General features: G+C 41.0%; 1 protein-coding gene across 6 annotated transcripts in view; it reads right to left on the minus strand.

The window, feature by feature from the left end:
• Nucleotides 1-19,214, minus strand: part of CRIM1 (cysteine rich transmembrane BMP regulator 1) — a 193,449-nt gene that overhangs the window by 102,821 nt on the left and 71,414 nt on the right. For 5 of the 6 annotated variants that reach the window (XM_058551447.1, XM_058551443.1, XM_058551444.1 and 2 more), the window contains 2 exons: nt 5,763-6,005; nt 4,569-4,689 (listed from right to left, as the gene is read on the minus strand). In XM_058551447.1, the coding sequence (XP_058407430.1) occupies nt 4,569-4,689; nt 5,763-6,005 (364 nt within the window). The remainder of the gene's footprint in view (nt 1-4,568; nt 4,690-5,762; nt 6,006-19,214) is intronic. The other variant, XM_058551446.1, reaches the window with a different exon arrangement.

Below are 19,214 nucleotides of genomic sequence, written 5' to 3' on the forward strand. Positions count from 1 at the left end.
TGCAGTGGAAAAGCACAGGGCTTTGAATCAAAGAACCTGGGTTGAAAACTTGGACCTGCTCCATCCCTTGTACCAGAGAACATCTGTGATTTTGCACAAGTCACTTATTCTCTCAATCTCTGTTTTCACACCTATAAAGTCCTCATGGAGTCAGAATGATGATAAAATGAGAACAACAAAAGTGAAAATGCTTTGTAAATAGCAAGGTGCATTACACTGAGCTATCATTGTTACTGTAACCTACATGGCACTTAAAGACTTTCTTGTTTTTCCTTCCCTGCAAAGACATCATTTGGATCAATGTATCTGACGTAACTTTCTCTGTTCTAAGTTTCCTTTTACATAGAGGCATTTGTACATACACATGCATACACGGCCTTCCAAAGACCATAAGGTGTCATGAGCATGGACATGTCCCTTTTTTCCTTTGTCACTGTGTAGTGTTTTGACCCAGTGTAAGGCCCAGAGCCACTCTCATTCCTTTTCACTATCTCCTGAAAGGTATGATGAGCTGCCATATAGCTCACATCCTTGTCCAGTGCTAAGAGAAGAAAAGAGGATGAAAAGAATTGGCAAGCCAAGCTGAAGGAAGAATTAAAAATGGTTAAAAGTTAATTATATCACACATAAGAATGATGTCTAAACAGCATGAAGTTCGGAAGAAAAGACAGCAAAAAAGAGGAAAATGAAGGATGGGCTATTAAGAAAAGGCAGGGATGCAGCAAGGAAAGAAGAAATAACTTAGAGAGGACAGAGGTAGGTGGGAAAACCAGTACTTGTCAGGGATAGAAGTGGAAAGAGACACATCCATGCATGATACGGACACCTAGAGGGTAGTGTCTATCACTTGTAAGAGATCAACTCATGTTTGACGAATGAATAAATAACTGAATGAATGAATGAACTGAAAACACACAACTCAAAAGAAAATTCATAAATTGAGCCATGATGATTCACACAGAGATAGGGCAGTTATGGGGCCTGAATGGGTGAAAGTCTCACTGGGAATAGAATTCCATTTGGATGGGAATGAAGGAGTGAGGAATTTATTTTTTAAGATGGGGAGGGGGAAAAGTCCAGAAACTCCTTTTCTAGTCTATGGAAGTATAATAAATCCTTATGAAAAACGGGGTGCTCTTTTCACCTACGGTAAATCTCTACTGCTAAAGTGTCAGATATTTTACCTTATTTTGTCCCAATTGTAAAGGTCTTTTTTCCCTGAATTCTCCACATAATCAGTTTTGATCTCAAACGGTTCTAAGTTCTTAACAACGCTCTTTATAAATATGCTGGTAAAGGTCAAATAATCCTAACAGAATTTACACATTCTAAAATGCTCTTCTTTATACCTAAACATCACGCTCTTAAAGAGAGAACCTTTGACATGGATCACACACAAGAATAAAGTTCTGTAGTTTTTTTCTCTTAAAATATTACTATTACTACATAGTAGGCTCTCCTCTTTTTATTTCCATTTTCACATGATTGTTTGGGTTTTCATTCTCTTGTCCAAGTGTGACCTGCCTATCATCCTCCTTAATAAGTGGGAACCCGCTTAATATGCTAAACTAGGTTAAGCTATAGTCTGAGCATATTCTACCTTTACCAATTCATTCAGTATTAATGCATACACAGAAAAGAAAGAAGACACAATCCTTCTACAAACGTCCTTTAGTTGGTCAGACAAGATTTTATGTGTGTAACTGTTAAATAACAATGCAAGGAAGTATATAATTAATTGGCAACATGGAAAAGGACATGTTGGGAATTTCTAGGGAGTGGGATGGGTTTTGGTTGAAGCATGAAGACCTTGGGGATAAAGCAGAATTTAATTGGAGTCCTGCAGGATAAACAATATTAGAAAAGATGGAAGGGAGAGATAAAGGCATCTCATGCTTTGAAAAGTGAGCAGTGCTTGGAATGGAGGGTTTCTGCAGTACTGAGAACTGGGCCATAAAGAAGGGGGCTGGGGAAAAACTGCAAGGGTTTTAAAGTGAGACAAGGAGCAATATTACCACCCAATAGCAGGGAGACAACAAGAAACTAAAAATATTCATTCTTTTTCTTTTCTTCAACATGTAAGTCATCATGGCTAAGAGTGGGCCTGTTCACTCATTCACTCATTCATAAATGGTTGACATATTACATTAAGTCCTATTCTAGGTAGTACAGGCTACAAAATACTCCCCTCTCTTGAGAATCACAGTTGAGTAGGAGAGACTGACCAAAAAAAAAAAAAAAAAAATCAATGATTTCAATGTATTATGAAAAGTGCTATTATAAAGAGAGATATGGGGAATTAAAACACAAGGGAGCAGAGGAGCAACACCTAAGTCATCCTCACGGGCCGAAGACTGAAAACACTACAAAGAGAAGGAAATGCAGTCCTGAACGAGGGGCAGAAGTTGTAGAAGGGAAAGGCAATCCGGGAAGAGTCAAGTTCAAATGCAAAGGCACAGAGCATGGAGAGCATGGGGATGGGCTTTTTAGGTGGGAACACAGGATGCACATGGAGAAGGGGCAGGGCGTGAGTACGGGTCACTGACTGTCTGAACTACAGGAAGCTAAAGAGCTGTGAGAACTTATCCCTTCCCTGCAAATAATTTACAGTGGGATTCTGAATGACTTCCTTCTCCATGATTTCAATGTCTTCATTAGAGGCACATTTAACTGACCACTTGGTTTTGAATGCCAAGGTCAAAATTATGTCAACACAATAACAACCACCCTAAGGTTTACGTTTACAAGACACATGGAAGCTTGGAGATACAATGGAAGGCATCTAGTTGCACCTCCCTTCCAATGTAACACTGTTTCTAAGCATTACTGGCAGGTGGCCATCCAGACAGGGAGGAATCTATCCAGCTCTAGGGAGCTCAGTCTATCTCAGGAAGCAGCCCGATGCATTACTGTACATCATTAGTCGTGAGAAATTTTTTTCCTGAAACTGAGATTAAATATGTCCTCCTGTAGCTTCTACCCATTTTGACCCCCTAGAGTGACTGAAAATAACAGCCTCCCATGCCTCCTACATGCAGATGGTGCCACACTATGTTTACAATAGTGAATTAAGAATTGTCCCTTTTCCTCACTGAAGGACTTGTTAATTAACAACTGGCTGAGTTCTGATTAATTAGGTTCTCTAATATAATGTGCCACCTTCCTTTTCATGAAGACCTTGAAGGGACATCTGTTACTGTTAGTAACTCTCCATTTTCCTCCTCTACTGCTTAGTAATACCAGATGTTTGCACAATACTTCACCCCTTTGCGAGCACCTTCACATAAAGTATCACATCGTAACATCATAAGAGGGTGCTGCACCACTGTTAGTATGGTATCTTCACAAAAATCTTAGTATCTATTTTACAATACAGTATAAAGGCTAGGGCAAGCATGTGAAATATGTCTAAGAGAATCCTAAGGTTTCTGACAGAATAAAGGTTACGAGATGACAAAGAACTCATGTATTTTAAGAGAAGAAAGAAGAAAAAGTAATCCTCAGAACAAACTCTGGCTGTCTACTCCACTTATGGCCAAATAACTGGTACTTACCTTAATATGGGCCATATATATTCCTGTTTTACCAAGGCATTCATATAATCACAAACACTCATGCAACAAACCTAGATGCTAAGTGCCCGGCACTGGGGCTGGGACCTCTCTCACTGGAGAGAGAGGTTAGGAATGGAGTTAAATGAGGCACTCTTTTAACTCTGGATATTAAACGTAGAGCAAAAGTTGAAAGAAATGAGATGACTTAGTCACAACGATGGTTTAGTGGCCTGGGTAAGGTGGAGGAGAGGTCAAGGCAGGGAAGAGGGGAGGGCATCTCAGTGGGGGAAACAGAATGTAAACCCCACATTCCCAAGCAAAGCCCTCAGGGCCATCTCTATGGTGATGCTCTAAGGACTGTCAAGGACAGGACCCAGAGACCCTCACCTTCTGGAGGAAGCCTGGTCCTGTAGGGCTAGTGGACACCCTGCTACTATGGCTAAAATGACAGCAGCTTTCTTCCCCATCAAGACAAATACAGATGTGTTTGTTACTCCAGAAAGCATTATAAGAATTTAGATGCCTCCTCTTTGCCTCAGCAAGTAATAGGTCTGGGTAGATGTGTGACTGCCATGTCAAGGATCCCTGGGGAGCAATTCTATGACATATGCAGTGTTTCACCCCACTGGACACAATGGTTAAGCACCCATGAGATTCACTGCAGAGGATCCGATGAACATGCCTACTATGGATCGATTCCTTGCTGCCTCCCTGGCTACATACTGAGGGGCATATTTGCCAGTACAGTTCCCCGACTACAAAAGTGCATAGGCACCCCGATGTGAAAAATCAGTAAGGATTAGTGACTTAACCTGGTGACACCTGGCTCTGATCTGAGGAATGATACATAGTTACAGGTCATAGTAACAGTTCAGTGATTTCTCCACAGAAACAGGAGAATACTAGCTTTCCCTAATACCTGGGGGAAATGAACTGCATGCTTAAAACTGTGCCTTCAATGATGCTAACACACAAGACAGAGGAAAAAACTTGATAAACTGATGACAAACCGACCTTGTTGGCAGGGTACAGCAACCATCCGCTGTGAGTCTGACTTGAGTTTCGTAGCTATCCAGGGGGCAGACGGCCTGCTGAATGGAGGGGCACTCCACAGTGCTGCAGTCCACGCTGAAGACTGAAAGGGGCAAAGAGAGGCACCATTTACTGTGACATCTACTGGCATTTTGAGCCCCAAAATGAAACACTGGCTCTTGACAAATTTCTGTAGTTTCCTTGCTTCCCAGAAACCCTGTCCTCGCACTGGCATTTTTATTTCAATCAACGTTAGAGAACCGCAATCTGTCCCAAATCTTCTGTGCAAGGAAAGCGGGAACAAGACATTTAAGAGTTAAGATGAAGGTGCGGAGAAAGACAGAGAGTTAAACCAACAGTGATTACGTGGATGGTGACAGTCAGCCAGAGGCACTTCTGATAGAACAGTTCAAGAGGTGGACAAGGGATGTGTTTTGCTTGAAGCATTTATCTAGCAGTTAAAAAAAAAAAATCTGACCAATGGTTAGAAACTTGCAAAGAGGAAATCACTATAGTCCAGATCTGTTCACAGACCATACTAGAACTGCTGCCACAAGAGCGAGGATGTTAGAAATTACGTAAAGCAAGAAACAGCCGGGACGTGACAACTAATCAAATGTGGCAAAGAAGGTGAGTCAACAGTCAAGGATGACTTAGCACGTGCTATAAAGTCAATGGACGGATGATGGGGAACCGGCAAGGAGAAAGATTGGGGCTGAGTATTTCATTATAAAATGTCTGGCATTTTGATGCATATATTTATCTAAAAATAACGTTCTGTTTTATGTATGATGAGTTTTTAAAATCTAATCCTTTAAAGTGACAGATATATCTGCAAATGAGAGCTATGACCTTCTCTGGGGAACAAAGCAGGTAGTCACAGTGCCATCAATTTTAACCCCACCTCCCACATCAAGCATAGTCTGAAGGAAAAAAAAAGAAAAAAGAAAAAGACACGGTCCCTCCCTGAAGGCGTGTATGTACCAGGGGACTGTCACTCTGGTTCTCTGACTAGAAGGCCAGAAGTCAGGCTGCCATTTGCCCAAAGTGGCAGGCTCGCGTTGTACTGATGAGGATACCCATCTTCACGTGGAGGGAGAGGCTCGGGTGGCTGCGGAGGCCCTGTTCCCCTCGGATGCAAAGAAGTGAGGCTGCTGAGACAACACTTGTGCATACCTGGTTTGCACTCATAGAGGTCACAGCACTCTCCCGGCTTCCCTGAGGCTTTTGACACTAGTATGTTCAGGTATCCCGGCTGGCAGACTTTGCGCAGACAGCCCGCAGGGTCGCACACGCAGCGGCTGGGTAAGGGGCAGCACTCCCCGGGAGGAGCATAGCCCTCGATCAGAACGGAATCTTCAGGACAACGTGGAGAGAACTGGACTTCACAGCGGGCCTTGGAGCAATCTGGCTTCTCTTCTAAATGGGAGAGAAAGAATTTAGCTCATGCCCGGGGGCAGTGTGGGGCGCTTTCATGGGAAGCACAGACAGTCCTGATGATCTATTTACTAACCAAAGAGGACGGGACAGAAAGAAATCCGGTGAAAACCCTCAAACTAAGCTTAGCCAACCATGAAAACCTCTCCCAAGATCCGCTCATGACACCAAAATGTGAGCCTGGAGTTGCCTTCTTCTCCACCTTCCCACTCACTCGTTCCGAACAATCAATTCCAGTGCGTTGACCAAACTCAAGAAAGGTGAAGGGAAGATGCCCACATGACGTGGAGAATCTGAAAACTGGACTTCATCACTAACTAACTGAAAGACCTTTGAATTTAAAAAGAATTTTAAGGGCTGTTCTTTGAAAACAGTATAAGTTTAAACACCAAAATGGACTCACAAACAAATCTTGGCTAGGTCAGGGACTAGAAACAGGTGTATGATAATCAACATGGAAGAACTCGACCTCCACGCCTGAATTTTGAGATGAACTTATTAAGATTATCTATGATGTGGCAGCTTAGCCAGATGCATAATGAGCCGAATTCCTATGTAATTTCCCTAAATGACATCTGGTATGTTTCTATCCCTAGCAGAGATCCATCAAATGCACCCGATTCCCCTTTCTCCAGTATTATGTGCTGACCTATTGCTGCCCCTCAATTATAGAGGCAGGAAAAATAAATCAAGATGGGTAACACTCGAAGACTTGAGGACTGGGTAGCAAAACCCCAGCTCTTGGAGCCCCAGTCCATAGCTCAGTTTCTTGGTTTAAACTTTTAAGAAACCTACAGCAACATAAGGTCCTTGAGGAAAAGCCAGAAATAAACCAAAAGTACACCATCGCAGCCCTATGACCTTTGAGGGGGAGTTCAGAAAACGCTGGGTGAAAATGACGTCTTGTAGTATTGGGGTAAATTTCCATAAGCTCTGTCTTTCCTGACGTAAAATCCAAATACAGAATCACAAAGCAGAGTTAGACCCAGAGGTCACCTGGTTTAGTCTTCGCATTTTGTAGATCAAGAACCTGAGGCCCAAGAGTTCAAGTAATCTGCCTAAGGTCCGCGGTAAAATTAAGGAAGAATCCAGGCCTCCTCACTTCCAGTTCACTTAGCTCTTGATACTATAAAAGTAGATCTATTTCCAAAACCAAGCCTGTTCCTCAGGTCATTTTCTACCTTGATCGCTGTACCTTTCATTTCACTGTCCATCTTCCATGTCTAACTACTTCTTGTCTAATCCACACACAGTAGAGGAGAGCCTTCATATTCATAGCACTAGCAAACACACTCAAAAATACTTATTGAGCATCTGCTGTTGCAGCAGCTTGGCTTACACCATAAAGAGAACCAACAGATCCCTGCCCTCACATAGTTTACAATGCAGCGGAGCGTGACATAAACAGTAAACATTATTAATAAGCAAACTACATAGTAGCAGAAGGTGGCAAGGGTTATGGGGAAAAACAGAGCAGAGCAAGGGGGAACTGGAGTGCATGAAAGAATAGGGGGAAGGGTGGGGGCTGTTACATTTTGGTCAGAATAGGCATCATTGAGAAGCTGAGGTTTGAACAAAGTCTTCAAGGAGTAAGGGGGTGGGCCATGGAGATATCTGAGAGAACTTCCCAGCAGAGGGAACGGCGAATGCACTCCTGGCGCCCCAGCAGGGAGGCCAGTGTGGCTGCAGCGGAAGAGGGAAAGGACCCACATATCCTATTTTCATATTACAATTTCAAGGAACTGCCCTGAGAAGATAACATGATTACGTAATGAGGAATTCCCCACTCGCAGATCCCCACTAACGTGGGCAGAACAAATCAAACAGCCGAGAAGGAGAAAGCGCATCTTGACTGTACGGGGACTGATGGCGATGGAGTTTGTAAAGTACATTCAGCAGACAGCTTATCTGGCAAACACAAGCACATTGTCTCATAATTAATAAAATCTCTGTTACTTTAATTGCAAATAGCATTTAATTCCTACTCTTGTGAATGTGCTGTAATTAACTTATTCTGTTTCACATTCCAACACATTCTTATTCTATAAAATATTTGGTATGTATAATCAGACTTTTCAAATATACGCTTCAACAAAACATGTTTCCATTAAAATCCAACATATTAGATCTCCTTAGTTATTCTGCTCTTTATGTTTCTTTTAACAGTTGCAACATTGTCACCTGTGGATGTGTGTTTGGCAGTCCAAGCCTTGAGAGATTTCTTTACTTAAGAACTGCCTTAGTAACACAAGTGGGATGAGGTAGGCTGCCACAGACACCGTCTGACCCATACGTGAATCAGAGCAAGAAGGGATTTAAGAAGGTTAAAAATGAGGGTTAAATTTTATTAAATGCTTTTCCAACTTTTCTCAAGATGATCACATCGGCTTTTCCTTTAATTCATTAATATAACCAATTAGATTTTAAATCATCCTTGTTTTCTCAGAAAAATTACTGTTTTTAAAGATCCTATTGGATTTTAAGATTTTTAAATTTATAAGCTTGAGTACTGTACCTCTCTTTTGTGTGTGCGCTAGCCTCATCAGTCTTAGGTTCAGTTACAGTAACTTTTTCAATGAGCTGTTTAGCATTCTCCCTTTTTCTCGGCTGTAAAATTGTTTAAATAACACAGGAATTATTTATTCTTTGATGTTTTCATACAACCCACCTGCGAAACTATCTGAACACAGTATATTTTTTTAAAGGGGAAAAGGCCCGATTTCTTCTTCAGTTATTATCCAGGGGTCCTACTTCTTTTAGAATCATATTAACATATTTTTAGTAAAAAGCATCTAATTCACTAGATTTTCAAAGTCATGTCAGGCTTTCTTGACCAAGCTTTCTTTTTTGTAGTTTACGTGTTCATCGGTTCTTTTAAGTTTTTGAATTTCTTCCTTGTTTGTCTTGCAGGTTATTTCATTGGTTTTTCTCTGGAGTTTTAAGATTAATGCGTAGTTCACTTCTACTTCTCTTTTATTTTCTTAGAAATAAAAAAAATTAACTATGATTTTGATACTTTAGCCAAATATATTGCTTTGGTTATATTTTAATTTTTGATATGTATTGCTCTCAATGTAACTCATTTCTAAATAATCTATAATTCAACTTTGATTTCCTCTTGAAAGACTTTTAAGAAGAATGCTACTGAATTTCTGCACAGGTAGATTTTTTTGGCTTTCCTTTTTAGTTTAACTTATAGTTTTATTACCTTGTTGCCCAGAGAATGTAGGCTATACAATTTTCTACTGTTAATTTCTTGAGTTTTTTGTTTCTGTTTTTTTGGTATACATGTGTGTATGTGGCCTCTGGCCAACTTTAAAATACATGGGTATCTGAAAAGAACCTGTATTCTCTGTTTATTGGATACAAACTTGAAAATCTACTAAATCAAGCTTTTTAATTATGACATTCAGATCACCTATATCTTACATTTTTCATCTGATTTCAAAAAAGGATCTATAAAAATCTCCCACTATGAACCAGTAACTTCTCATATTTCTAACAGCTTTTACTTCAATTTTCAAGGCTATGTTGTTACTTTATGACTAGTAGGCATAAGATTCAAGTCTGTTATACTGACTTTGCAAATTGTAAAATGATGCTTTCAAAGAATTTTGATTTCTAAGGTCTAAATCTTTCTTATTTTTTTTTCGCAGTTGTTAAATTTCTTGGCTTTATTCTTCTCTTCTTTCAACCCTCTACTCACCTTTCAATAGATTATCTAGAACTCTTATTCACCCAGCATCCTTCCCTTCCCCCAACGAGTCATCAGCCTGTCACCTAAACCCAACTACAGTTACCATAGCATCAGGAATTGTTTTTCTGATACCTTCTTTCTCAGCCTGTTTCTAGATCATTCTTCCATTAGATTTCATTTATTCATCTATGTCTCTAATCCATCTCTCTTCCATGGAGAAAATAAGGAGAAAACTACAGCCACATCATGTATTTTCCATCATTTAGAAGGCTTTTCTAACATTGCCTCTGAATGTTTAATTTTATCCATTTGAAAAGAAGCCTCTCTCAACTCTTTCCCTATGGTGTCTAACAAATCTATATATAATACTTAAGTTAATTAACAAGCTTTTCAGTCTGGTTGCCCTGGCAACACTTTGCAATTGGCATCTTAAAAAAAACAACAACAACAACAACAACAAAAACTGCACCAGATATAGAAAGACTAAAGTGACAGTATCACTTTCAACAGAGGTAATTAAGGGAAAAGAAGCTGGTTTCATCATATTAATAATCTTCCTTTGAGAGTTTAGCTCCTAAAATATTGACAGGGTCACCCATTATTAAGGTGATCTTATAACAATAATAGAAAGTTTTTATCAATCCTAGCCACTTGAACCTCTGTGACTTATCTTGGCCAGTTGTAGACCTTTTTTCCACGTCCGTATGTCAACAGGGAAAGTACAATCACGATCTACAAGTACCAAATGCATTTAAGAGTTTTCTGCTTAAAGATAGATTTAAATAAAACCAAAGGCAAATGAAAAACTACTAGATGGAAGAGAAAAAAAGAGAAGAGAAAAATTACATAGTCAGATTCTCAATACTTCTATTTACTTTTTGTAGAGGCCCATGCATCTGGCACTGAAGCCCTCCTCCTCTTTCACAATCTCTTAAAATGGTTACCTAAAAATAACAACAGATACGCTGCACATTTGTTAATGGAAAACAGGCCGCATAAAATGGACTAGTAAAATTTAGATAGTCAACTACAAAGTCGATGCCGCTGGGTACTCTGTCCTTTCCTGAAATCGATCCCTATTCTCTCTCACATGTGCATGATTTTAAATGATCATCCTTGTGCACATGATCATTCTGAGACAATCCTTGGGAGTTCTAACTACAGAGATAATTCACGGAATCCCAAATTTGGATCAGATTTGATATCACAGAGTTGAGTAGGTGGAGCCCAGAGTAAAAAGGGAAAGAGTCTGGGATATTTCTCTTGCCCCACAGCTCACTCTGGTGTCCCTTATAATCTGAAGACCCAGAGTAGCTATGGCATCAGCCTAGGGTATCACACGGGCCCGTGGCACTTGGTGGTCCTGGGAGACAAATCTCCTCATGGGACCCACTGAGGTGCAATCTATGAACTCCTTTCCAATCCCCCTTTCACTCTTCATTCAACAAGTATTTACTGAAGGACTTCCATGTGCCAGGTGTGCTAGGCACAAGGCTTAGAGCAGGGAATAAAACAAAGTCCTTGCCTTCTTGGATTTACAATTCCAGAAGAGACAGACAAGAAACAAAGAGCTACCCAGCCTGAAGCCAGGTGGTGATAAATGCTTTGAAGCAGAATCGGTGATGCAGGTGCACTGCATTCGTCAGGTGGGTGAGGGCAGGTCTCTCTGAAAACATGGCACCTGCACAGAGACCTGCATGAAAGAAAGGAGAAGGCATGCAAACAGCAGGGCAAGAGTGTCCCAAATGCACAGAACAGCAAGAATAAAGACACTAAGGCAAGAGCGAGCCTACTCTCTAAGTAGAAAAATATACCTCACGGTGTTAAGAAACCTAAACTAGTATTAATTCACAGGTAGAAAATACCAATAAAGACTTACAAGAAAAATATTTTGACGGCTAATGTTTCTTATTAAGGATCCAATTCTCATGATCATGCTCGAGAAATGAAAGCCATCTCCACTAATTGGGCACCTTCTATGTGTGAGGCACCATGCCTCTCCTCCTTCTCATACACCTTCCCACTCCCATGTGAAAGAGAGATGACATCTTCCTCTCAACTTGACAGATGAGGAGACAGGTACAGGGAGACTAAGACACGGGCCAAGGTCACACACAAGGTGGCAAAGCCTCCAAAGCCCATAATCTTCCCACTAGTTCATAATGCTGAAAGCAAAAGGAACTTCTCAGCTCTCCTGGTATTTTTATGTTCAGTCAATGGCTACATTTAAGCTCAAACGTAGAATGCAAGATTAATTTGCAAAGATAAAGAGGCTCGGGGTCTTGGGTGTGTGCTCATCACTTTCTGCTTGGCCAGCTCCCATATCTCATTTGCTCTGCGGCCTTACAGACATCACGCGATAAAAGGAGGGGCTTCCTGGTATCCAGCATTATTTTGTTCTGAAAACTTCTATTACAAATGCAAGACAGATGTCATCCCTACATTTTTAAATTTAGAGACTGACTCCTTTAAAGTTGCACTGTGAATTCTTTTCATTCACATTCCATGATTTTATCATAACCTTTTTTGGCAAGCTTCGCGGTGAAGACTTGTTCCGCACCATCATAAGCCTGAGGGGAAAAAATCAGGCTTGTTGATACAGTCCCAGAAATATTTCATATTTCAGCTTGTTCACAAACACCAGCTGTACTTTCCCAGCACTTTCTTTTAGTTTGGATTTTAGGACTTCGTAGTGATAGAGTCTACATAGAGCCTTTTCTTGGTGGTTTGTTAAAGATGCCATATTAAATTGTTTCCAAATACCTAATGAACTTAGTTTGCATCACAGTGACATACAAATTAGCCAAATATAAAGAAAAGTAATTAAACAATCTGTAAGACTGCAACACGTGATTCTCGAACTCAGTGGTTCGCAACACTGGCTACACATTAGAATCACTTACAAAGCTTTTAAGAAAACCACTGTCTGGATCTCACCTCAAATCAATTAAATCAGAATTTCTGGGGGAGAAGCCTGGGAATTAATATTTGTTTCAATAGCTCTCTGGGTGATTCTATTGAGTGATTAGGGCTGAGAACTACTGCATTACTCCTCCAAGCAAACTGGGAACCTTTACAATGAAGCTCCCTACTGACAACAGAGCTTCGCCAAGGGCATGTTCAAACATCCTGGCAAACGGCAGCTGGCCAAATGCCAAAGAAGCACTGAGCCCTCCAGATCTCTGCCTGCCACCAAGTGGTCCAGGCTGTATGCTGAGCCCCACCGTACCTCTAGGAATTTCCCAGACCACACATCTTTCCTATGCAGGATGTTACTGAATCAGGTTGAAAATGATGCTTCAGATTAGAGCTTTGCTACTCAAAGTCTGGCCCCTGAACCAGCAGCAGCAGCATCACCTGGGATTTTGTTAGAGCTGCAGAGACTTAGAGCCCCCTGCCAGGCATACTGAAACAGAATCTGCATTTTAGCAAGATTCCCAGGTGATTCAGATATACCATAGAGTTTGAGACAAACTGCTCCAGAGCAGTGGTTCTCAAACAGTGGTCCATGGACCAGTGCATCAGCCATTTCCTGGGAACTTGCTAGAAATGCAAATTCTAAGGCCCCATCAGACCTACAGAGTCAGAAATTCTGGGGTGGGGCCCAGTAATCTGTGTTTGAACAAGCCCTCCTGGTGATTCTCATGTACGCTATTTGAGAACCACAGTGCTAGAATAATAATTCTCAATCCTGGCAGCACATTAGAATCCCCTGGGGTACTTTAAAAATCCAGAAGCTGAGAGTACACTCCAGACCTATTAAATTGGAATTACTGGAAATGGGACCCCACTATCAGTGGTTTTTCAAGTCCCCCAAGGTGACTCCAATGTGCAGTCAAGGTTGACCCACTGTTCTAGGCACCCCTTTCCTGTCAATCCTCCACACTCCCACGAGATTCAAAGCTCCTTTAATTCTTAGAAAATCTCAATCAATGAATTCTCTGGAATCTTCTTGGAAGAGGTCAGAGCTTCCTGGGAGGAGTGAACAGACCTGAGAGGAGTTTACAGGATCTGCCTCTGGTGGTAGGTGGTAGGTGGTAGGGTAGAGGGAGTAGTAAGTGGGAGAGCCAGATCCCAAACGTGGCCTTGAACACATCCTATTGAATTTTAAATCACAATTTATGAAAGTTTATTAGAATTTTGAGTCCAGAGACATTTTATTTCATTGTCTGTTAATTCACACGAGGAACATGTATTCAATTTACTCCCAGAGGGATTTGCCATTCAAATAATTACATTTATATATTCATACACAGTAACAAAATTTCAAAATGTAACAATGAATTTATTTTTTAAAATCTGGCAATAAAATAAGGCCTATGGATAGCTCAGATAAATGTACAAAGAACCAAAGACTAGTTTCAAAAAGATTAATTTTACCTAAGAAACTATACCCTTCTTGTCCCGTTTTGCCATAAACACAAGCCCACAGAAAAGGGATGAAAATTATTAGAGAATGGGGCAAATGACTAATGAGGAAAACTTAAATGAACTAAATGTGTATAGTCAGTTCAGCAACATCTTAAGAGGAATCTTCATAACACCTTGAAAATGTCATAGAGGCATAAACATTAGAAATGAAGAACTCCCCAGGGTGGTGTTTCAGCGGAAGGCAGCATCCATTATAGAACACAAACAAAGCCTCTATTTTACCGAGCGATTCTGTGACTCCGGGCGGGTCGCTTTCCACACTTCAAGTTTTCCTCCACTGAGGAAGGGATGCTGCAACTTGGCTCTTCCTTTGTGTAACCACGATATGGATTTGAAAAAGTATGATAAAACATCAGATTTTACAGAGGTGAGAACGAAGGTCCAGTGGCCCTCATCTGTAAAACGAGGGGCTGGCACTTGTTGATGTTTTAAGGAAGAGCAGCCAATGATTACTAAATTAAAGGAGAGCCAGTCCTCTTCTTTTAGAACTGCAGTAGTTGTTAACCCTGTAGAGTTTTAGTAGCAGAGTAGAAAGCGTGACCTTATGTGATTTTAAAAAGCAAGGAACAGTAAACCAACGATATTGTCAGTAACACTGTCAATAAATTCCTGAGTCCCAGAGGTGTTATATGGATTTCAAAAGTCTTCAGAAGGACTCCAAAGAACATTATGTGCTGATCTGAGATCTTCAGAGGAAGTTCCTGAAAGTGACTATACTTATGCAACTAAAATGACAAGCAAGAATAAAGAGAGGGAACTGAACAGCATGAAGAAAGGACAGGTAGAGAGTGTTACAGAACTCGGCTGCTGTTCTGTCTTTGCTGAGGACAGTGGCTGCGAATAAAGAGCAGCAGGCTACGTAACTGTTCAACTGAGAGTTCTCAGGAGGGTTTGCACAATCTGAAAAAAACAAACAAGTGACCAAAAATACAGAAGTAGATTTTTGAAAAAATATTTTGGCCATTAATTTTTTCTTTCTCTTCCTCTCTTCTTTTTTATTTCTATTTTACTGAATATAAACTACTTGTTTGTACCTCTTACTTGTCATTTAACAGAGGTGACTTTTTAGCTTTCTTCTATGGGAGTCAGTATAGCTACTGGTTTACTACAAAGGTTTGAGAGCCAGAAAGAACTATGTTCAAATCTCGGCTCTTTTACAACTAGCTGTGTGATTTCAGGCAAAGTTTCTTGACCTCTGTGGGTCACAGTTTCCTCAGGGTTGTTATAATTTTTAAGAGACGAATATATATTGTACAAGTAGCCCTACACCTGACACATCTCCGTGCCCACAGATAGTAGCTCTTATCATCATCATCATTAATCACTAGAAAGAGTCTAGGCTTTGAGTCTGACAGAACTCAGTATACTCATGTATTAAAACAGGGCATACAAATACTTATTCTATAAGATTGTGTTGGAGATTAAAAGAATATACACACTCTTTTATGCTACATCAATATGTAACATTTATATAATATATAAATATAAAAGAATATTGCATATATTTTATATATATATGTATGCATATATACATACACACACACATACGCACATACAGGGCACTCTTAGGACCTCATGTGGCTCACTTCTCCCTCTCTGTTTTAAACCTAATGCCCAACATGACGCCTGGAACACAGAGGTGACCATTAAATGTTTGCTGCAGTTGATAACGGTGAGGCTGATTATGAAACACACCCACATATATGATACATATCCTCACACATAGACGTACCTTAGCATGCTCCACACACACAGTCATCTAGTATGCCAAAAGTTATACCCAAGTGCTATTTCTCCGCTAGCTTCCATTACTTTCTTTATTAATTCCTCTAAAAAAAGGCTACTTTTTGAGAGAACAGTCTTGGCTCTGTCTGGAGAGAAGGAAGGAAAGCTGCCTTCTACAGGTAGTTTTCCCTGGATATCTTCCCCAGCTATGTCTGCATTCAAGATGTGTTGATGGGCCCTGCTTACACAGTTATCAAACTGACGAGATGGCATATAATGGTAATGACTGCCTCCCCAAACAAACAAAGGCCTCCCAACATCTATGACCTCTATACCTATACGAGGAAGGCCCTCCCAGGTGAGCAAGTGCTTCGTCCTTGCAGACCACCTCTGGTGGTCAGCACCTCCCAGAAGAGCCTCATTCCCTTCCCATGACTCCTTCTCTGAAGGCCTCTCCACCCCTCTGACCACTCCTTCGGCTCCAGCACCAACTTCCTAATCAGCCTTGCCCTGGGCCGAGCCCCTGAGAGGGCCCCGGTTTCTATGCTGTCTTTGTCTTCTTTATGTACCCACGGCGTAAACCCTCGTCCACCGCGACCGCCGAGAGGGCACGCGGAGACTACAAATATGTGAGCCGCAGCTGAGCAAAGGGACGTGTTTACTTTCCATCCTGAACTGCAACTTGACCTGCAGCAAAAACAAAAATACTGCAGTGTGTATTTTTTCCCAGAAATGATAATTATAGTACTCCAAACATTTTTCAAACTTCAACTACCAAAATGGAAAAGGCATTTCAAAAAATAATTTATTAAATAGGCACTTATATTCTTGGTAGCCCTTACATGGAAATTCTACTTTTTTTTTTCTTCATAGCCATTCAAGGGCTTGGCTCCTGGCTCAAAACGCTCTTCCAAAGCGACGTGGGGTTCAGCCTGCTGAGCTGAGAGGTAGACGGCTCAAGAGCTCTCCCTATTCATCACAGTCAGCATGGGTTTATAGCACCTTTTTCCTCTTCAAAAATACCAGTGATTTAAGAGTCACAGTTTGTACAGGTGATACAAAGGCACTTCTGCACAGCTGGCCGATGATATGCCTGAACCACAAGCAGGAGGCCAGGTCGGCTCCTGGTACCAAATACAGGAGGACAGTTATTTAGACCCTTCTCAGGAGCATCACACGAATCCCAGCTTATTTTAATTCCTCTCTCTGAAGAGAATGCTTCCTCATCTCATTCCCCACCTGGTCCTTTTCCTACAGCCAAAGCTTTTCTGGACCCAGGACTCCCACCAGAATATGGCCATTGTAACTCCATGCCACTTGCAGGCTTTCCAAACTCTGGAGACCAGCGGTTCTCACGTGAGCGTGCTGGAGGGCTTTTTAAAGCACAGACTGTGAACCTCGCCTCCAGAGGTGCTGATTTAGTTGAGTTGGGTTGGGGCCTGAGAATGTGCATTTCCAACAAATTCACAGGTTACTGATGCTGCTGTCCTGGTACCATGCTTTGAGAACCGCTGCTCTAGACCACAGCTGTTTGAAAATTTTAGTCTCTTGTAAGCTCTACCACCCTCTCTCTTCCCTCTAGGCAAAGCTGCTTCTCTCTATCTTTGTCTCTCTCTCTCTCTCTAGATATGTAGTAGAGCTGGCTCTAGGTATAAAAGGATAATGACATGCTTGATGAACCTGATGGACCTGAACAACAGAGGTACCAGTGAATCTCATCCTCTTCTATGTTAAATAGCAAACCTGCATGGAGTTAACACCTCAGGTATGAGATAAAATCCAGAGAGGAGCACGTGGTGAGAGCATGCAAACTGTTAAGGCCTATATGTTAGAAAGCAAGGAGAGGTTAGGGCCACTGCCAGAGTGGACATGGTGCTCAATGTCAGGGCTTCTCCCACATTTCAGGGATACAGCATATTTCCAAATATCTTCCAATACCTCAGAGGACATAATGATTCCATAAATAAGTCTAATCAGAATGAATTAAATGGGACAAAGCAGTTTATGATAAACCAAATGTCACTGGGAATTTGTGGTAATTTGGAATAAGAGTGTCTTGAAATTTAACTTTACATGTAGTATGGGGACTGGGCTCGACAAAGTTGCTAGGGACTTAAGTTCCTTTTATTTTTTTGCTCCTCAATACCTATTGTGTAGCCCTTGTCCATATAGTCTTCCAACCAGTGGGAAGGGAGAAAAGGGGAAGGGGAGGGCACAACTCTAAATGGCATAATGTGAAAAGTAACACTATCGCTTCTGCAACCTTCATAGGCTGGGACTTAGTCACACGGCCACAGCTACCTGCAGGGGAGTCTGGGAAATGCAGTCTTTACTGCAGGAGGCCATACCTCTAGTTAAAATTTTTTTATCTAAGGAGGAAGAGGGGAATGGACACATGGACACGGGGACAACGAGAAACCTCTACAATAAGTTTCCTAAGAAAATAAATTGTATAAACAAGAGAAGTATACTGCCCTTTGAAGAATGAAAGTAAAAAAAGCATTCTGAAGAATCACTTGAGAAACACTTGAATAAGCAATACATGTGCTTCTCAACAAAGATCTACATCTATGTGTTAAAAGCACCAGGAAGATCCTTATTCGTTCAGCAACTCCACAAATATTTAATAACCAACTACCATGTAAGAGACACTAATAAGTTGTATATTTTAACAAAAGCAAGACGATATAGACACAGAAAACCCTTAGTCATCAATGAGCCTCAATTTCCCATACTTATGAACTTTAAGCAGAAAGCCTAGGCTTCTTTTGGAATGTTTTATAACTTAGAATTTTCAACAAATCAGTCTAATCTTTCCTACAATTAAGGTATGAAAAAAGATGACTTGGAGATTTGAAGATTTAATTACAAGCGAGTAGAGGAACTAACCTGCTTGTTCTTGCATAAAAATGTGGGAATGGAAAAAAAAAAAAAAAAGGTGGGAATGGTTCTATCTACAGGACTTATTTGTCAAAGGAGAAGAAAAGTTTTCTTAGCCAGAAATTCTTAGATGTAAGTGGAGAAAACGGTGGCCTGGAGAAGCCAAATGACTTGCCTTTGAGGGTCACTCGCCTAATGAGTGTCAAGGCAGGGCCAGGAGCCAGGTCTTCCGGGGAATCTTACACCGGTTCTCCCAAGACACACAGTCAGCATCCTACCCTTCTTGTCCTTCGGTCTGCAGTCTGCATCTTTCCCTGATTGTTATTTGTCTCTTCCAGAATATGTAAAATTGCTTAGAATCTAGCTTAAAAATTTGATCACGAAGCTCTTTTATCATGAAATCAAGTAAATATACAAACCAAACCAAACCAAAAATAACCTTTTATAAGTGGAGTGGC

This window comes from Diceros bicornis, chromosome 12 (assembly GCF_020826845.1).
Source record: "Diceros bicornis minor isolate mBicDic1 chromosome 12, mDicBic1.mat.cur, whole genome shotgun sequence".
NCBI lineage: Eukaryota > Metazoa > Chordata > Mammalia > Perissodactyla > Rhinocerotidae > Diceros > Diceros bicornis.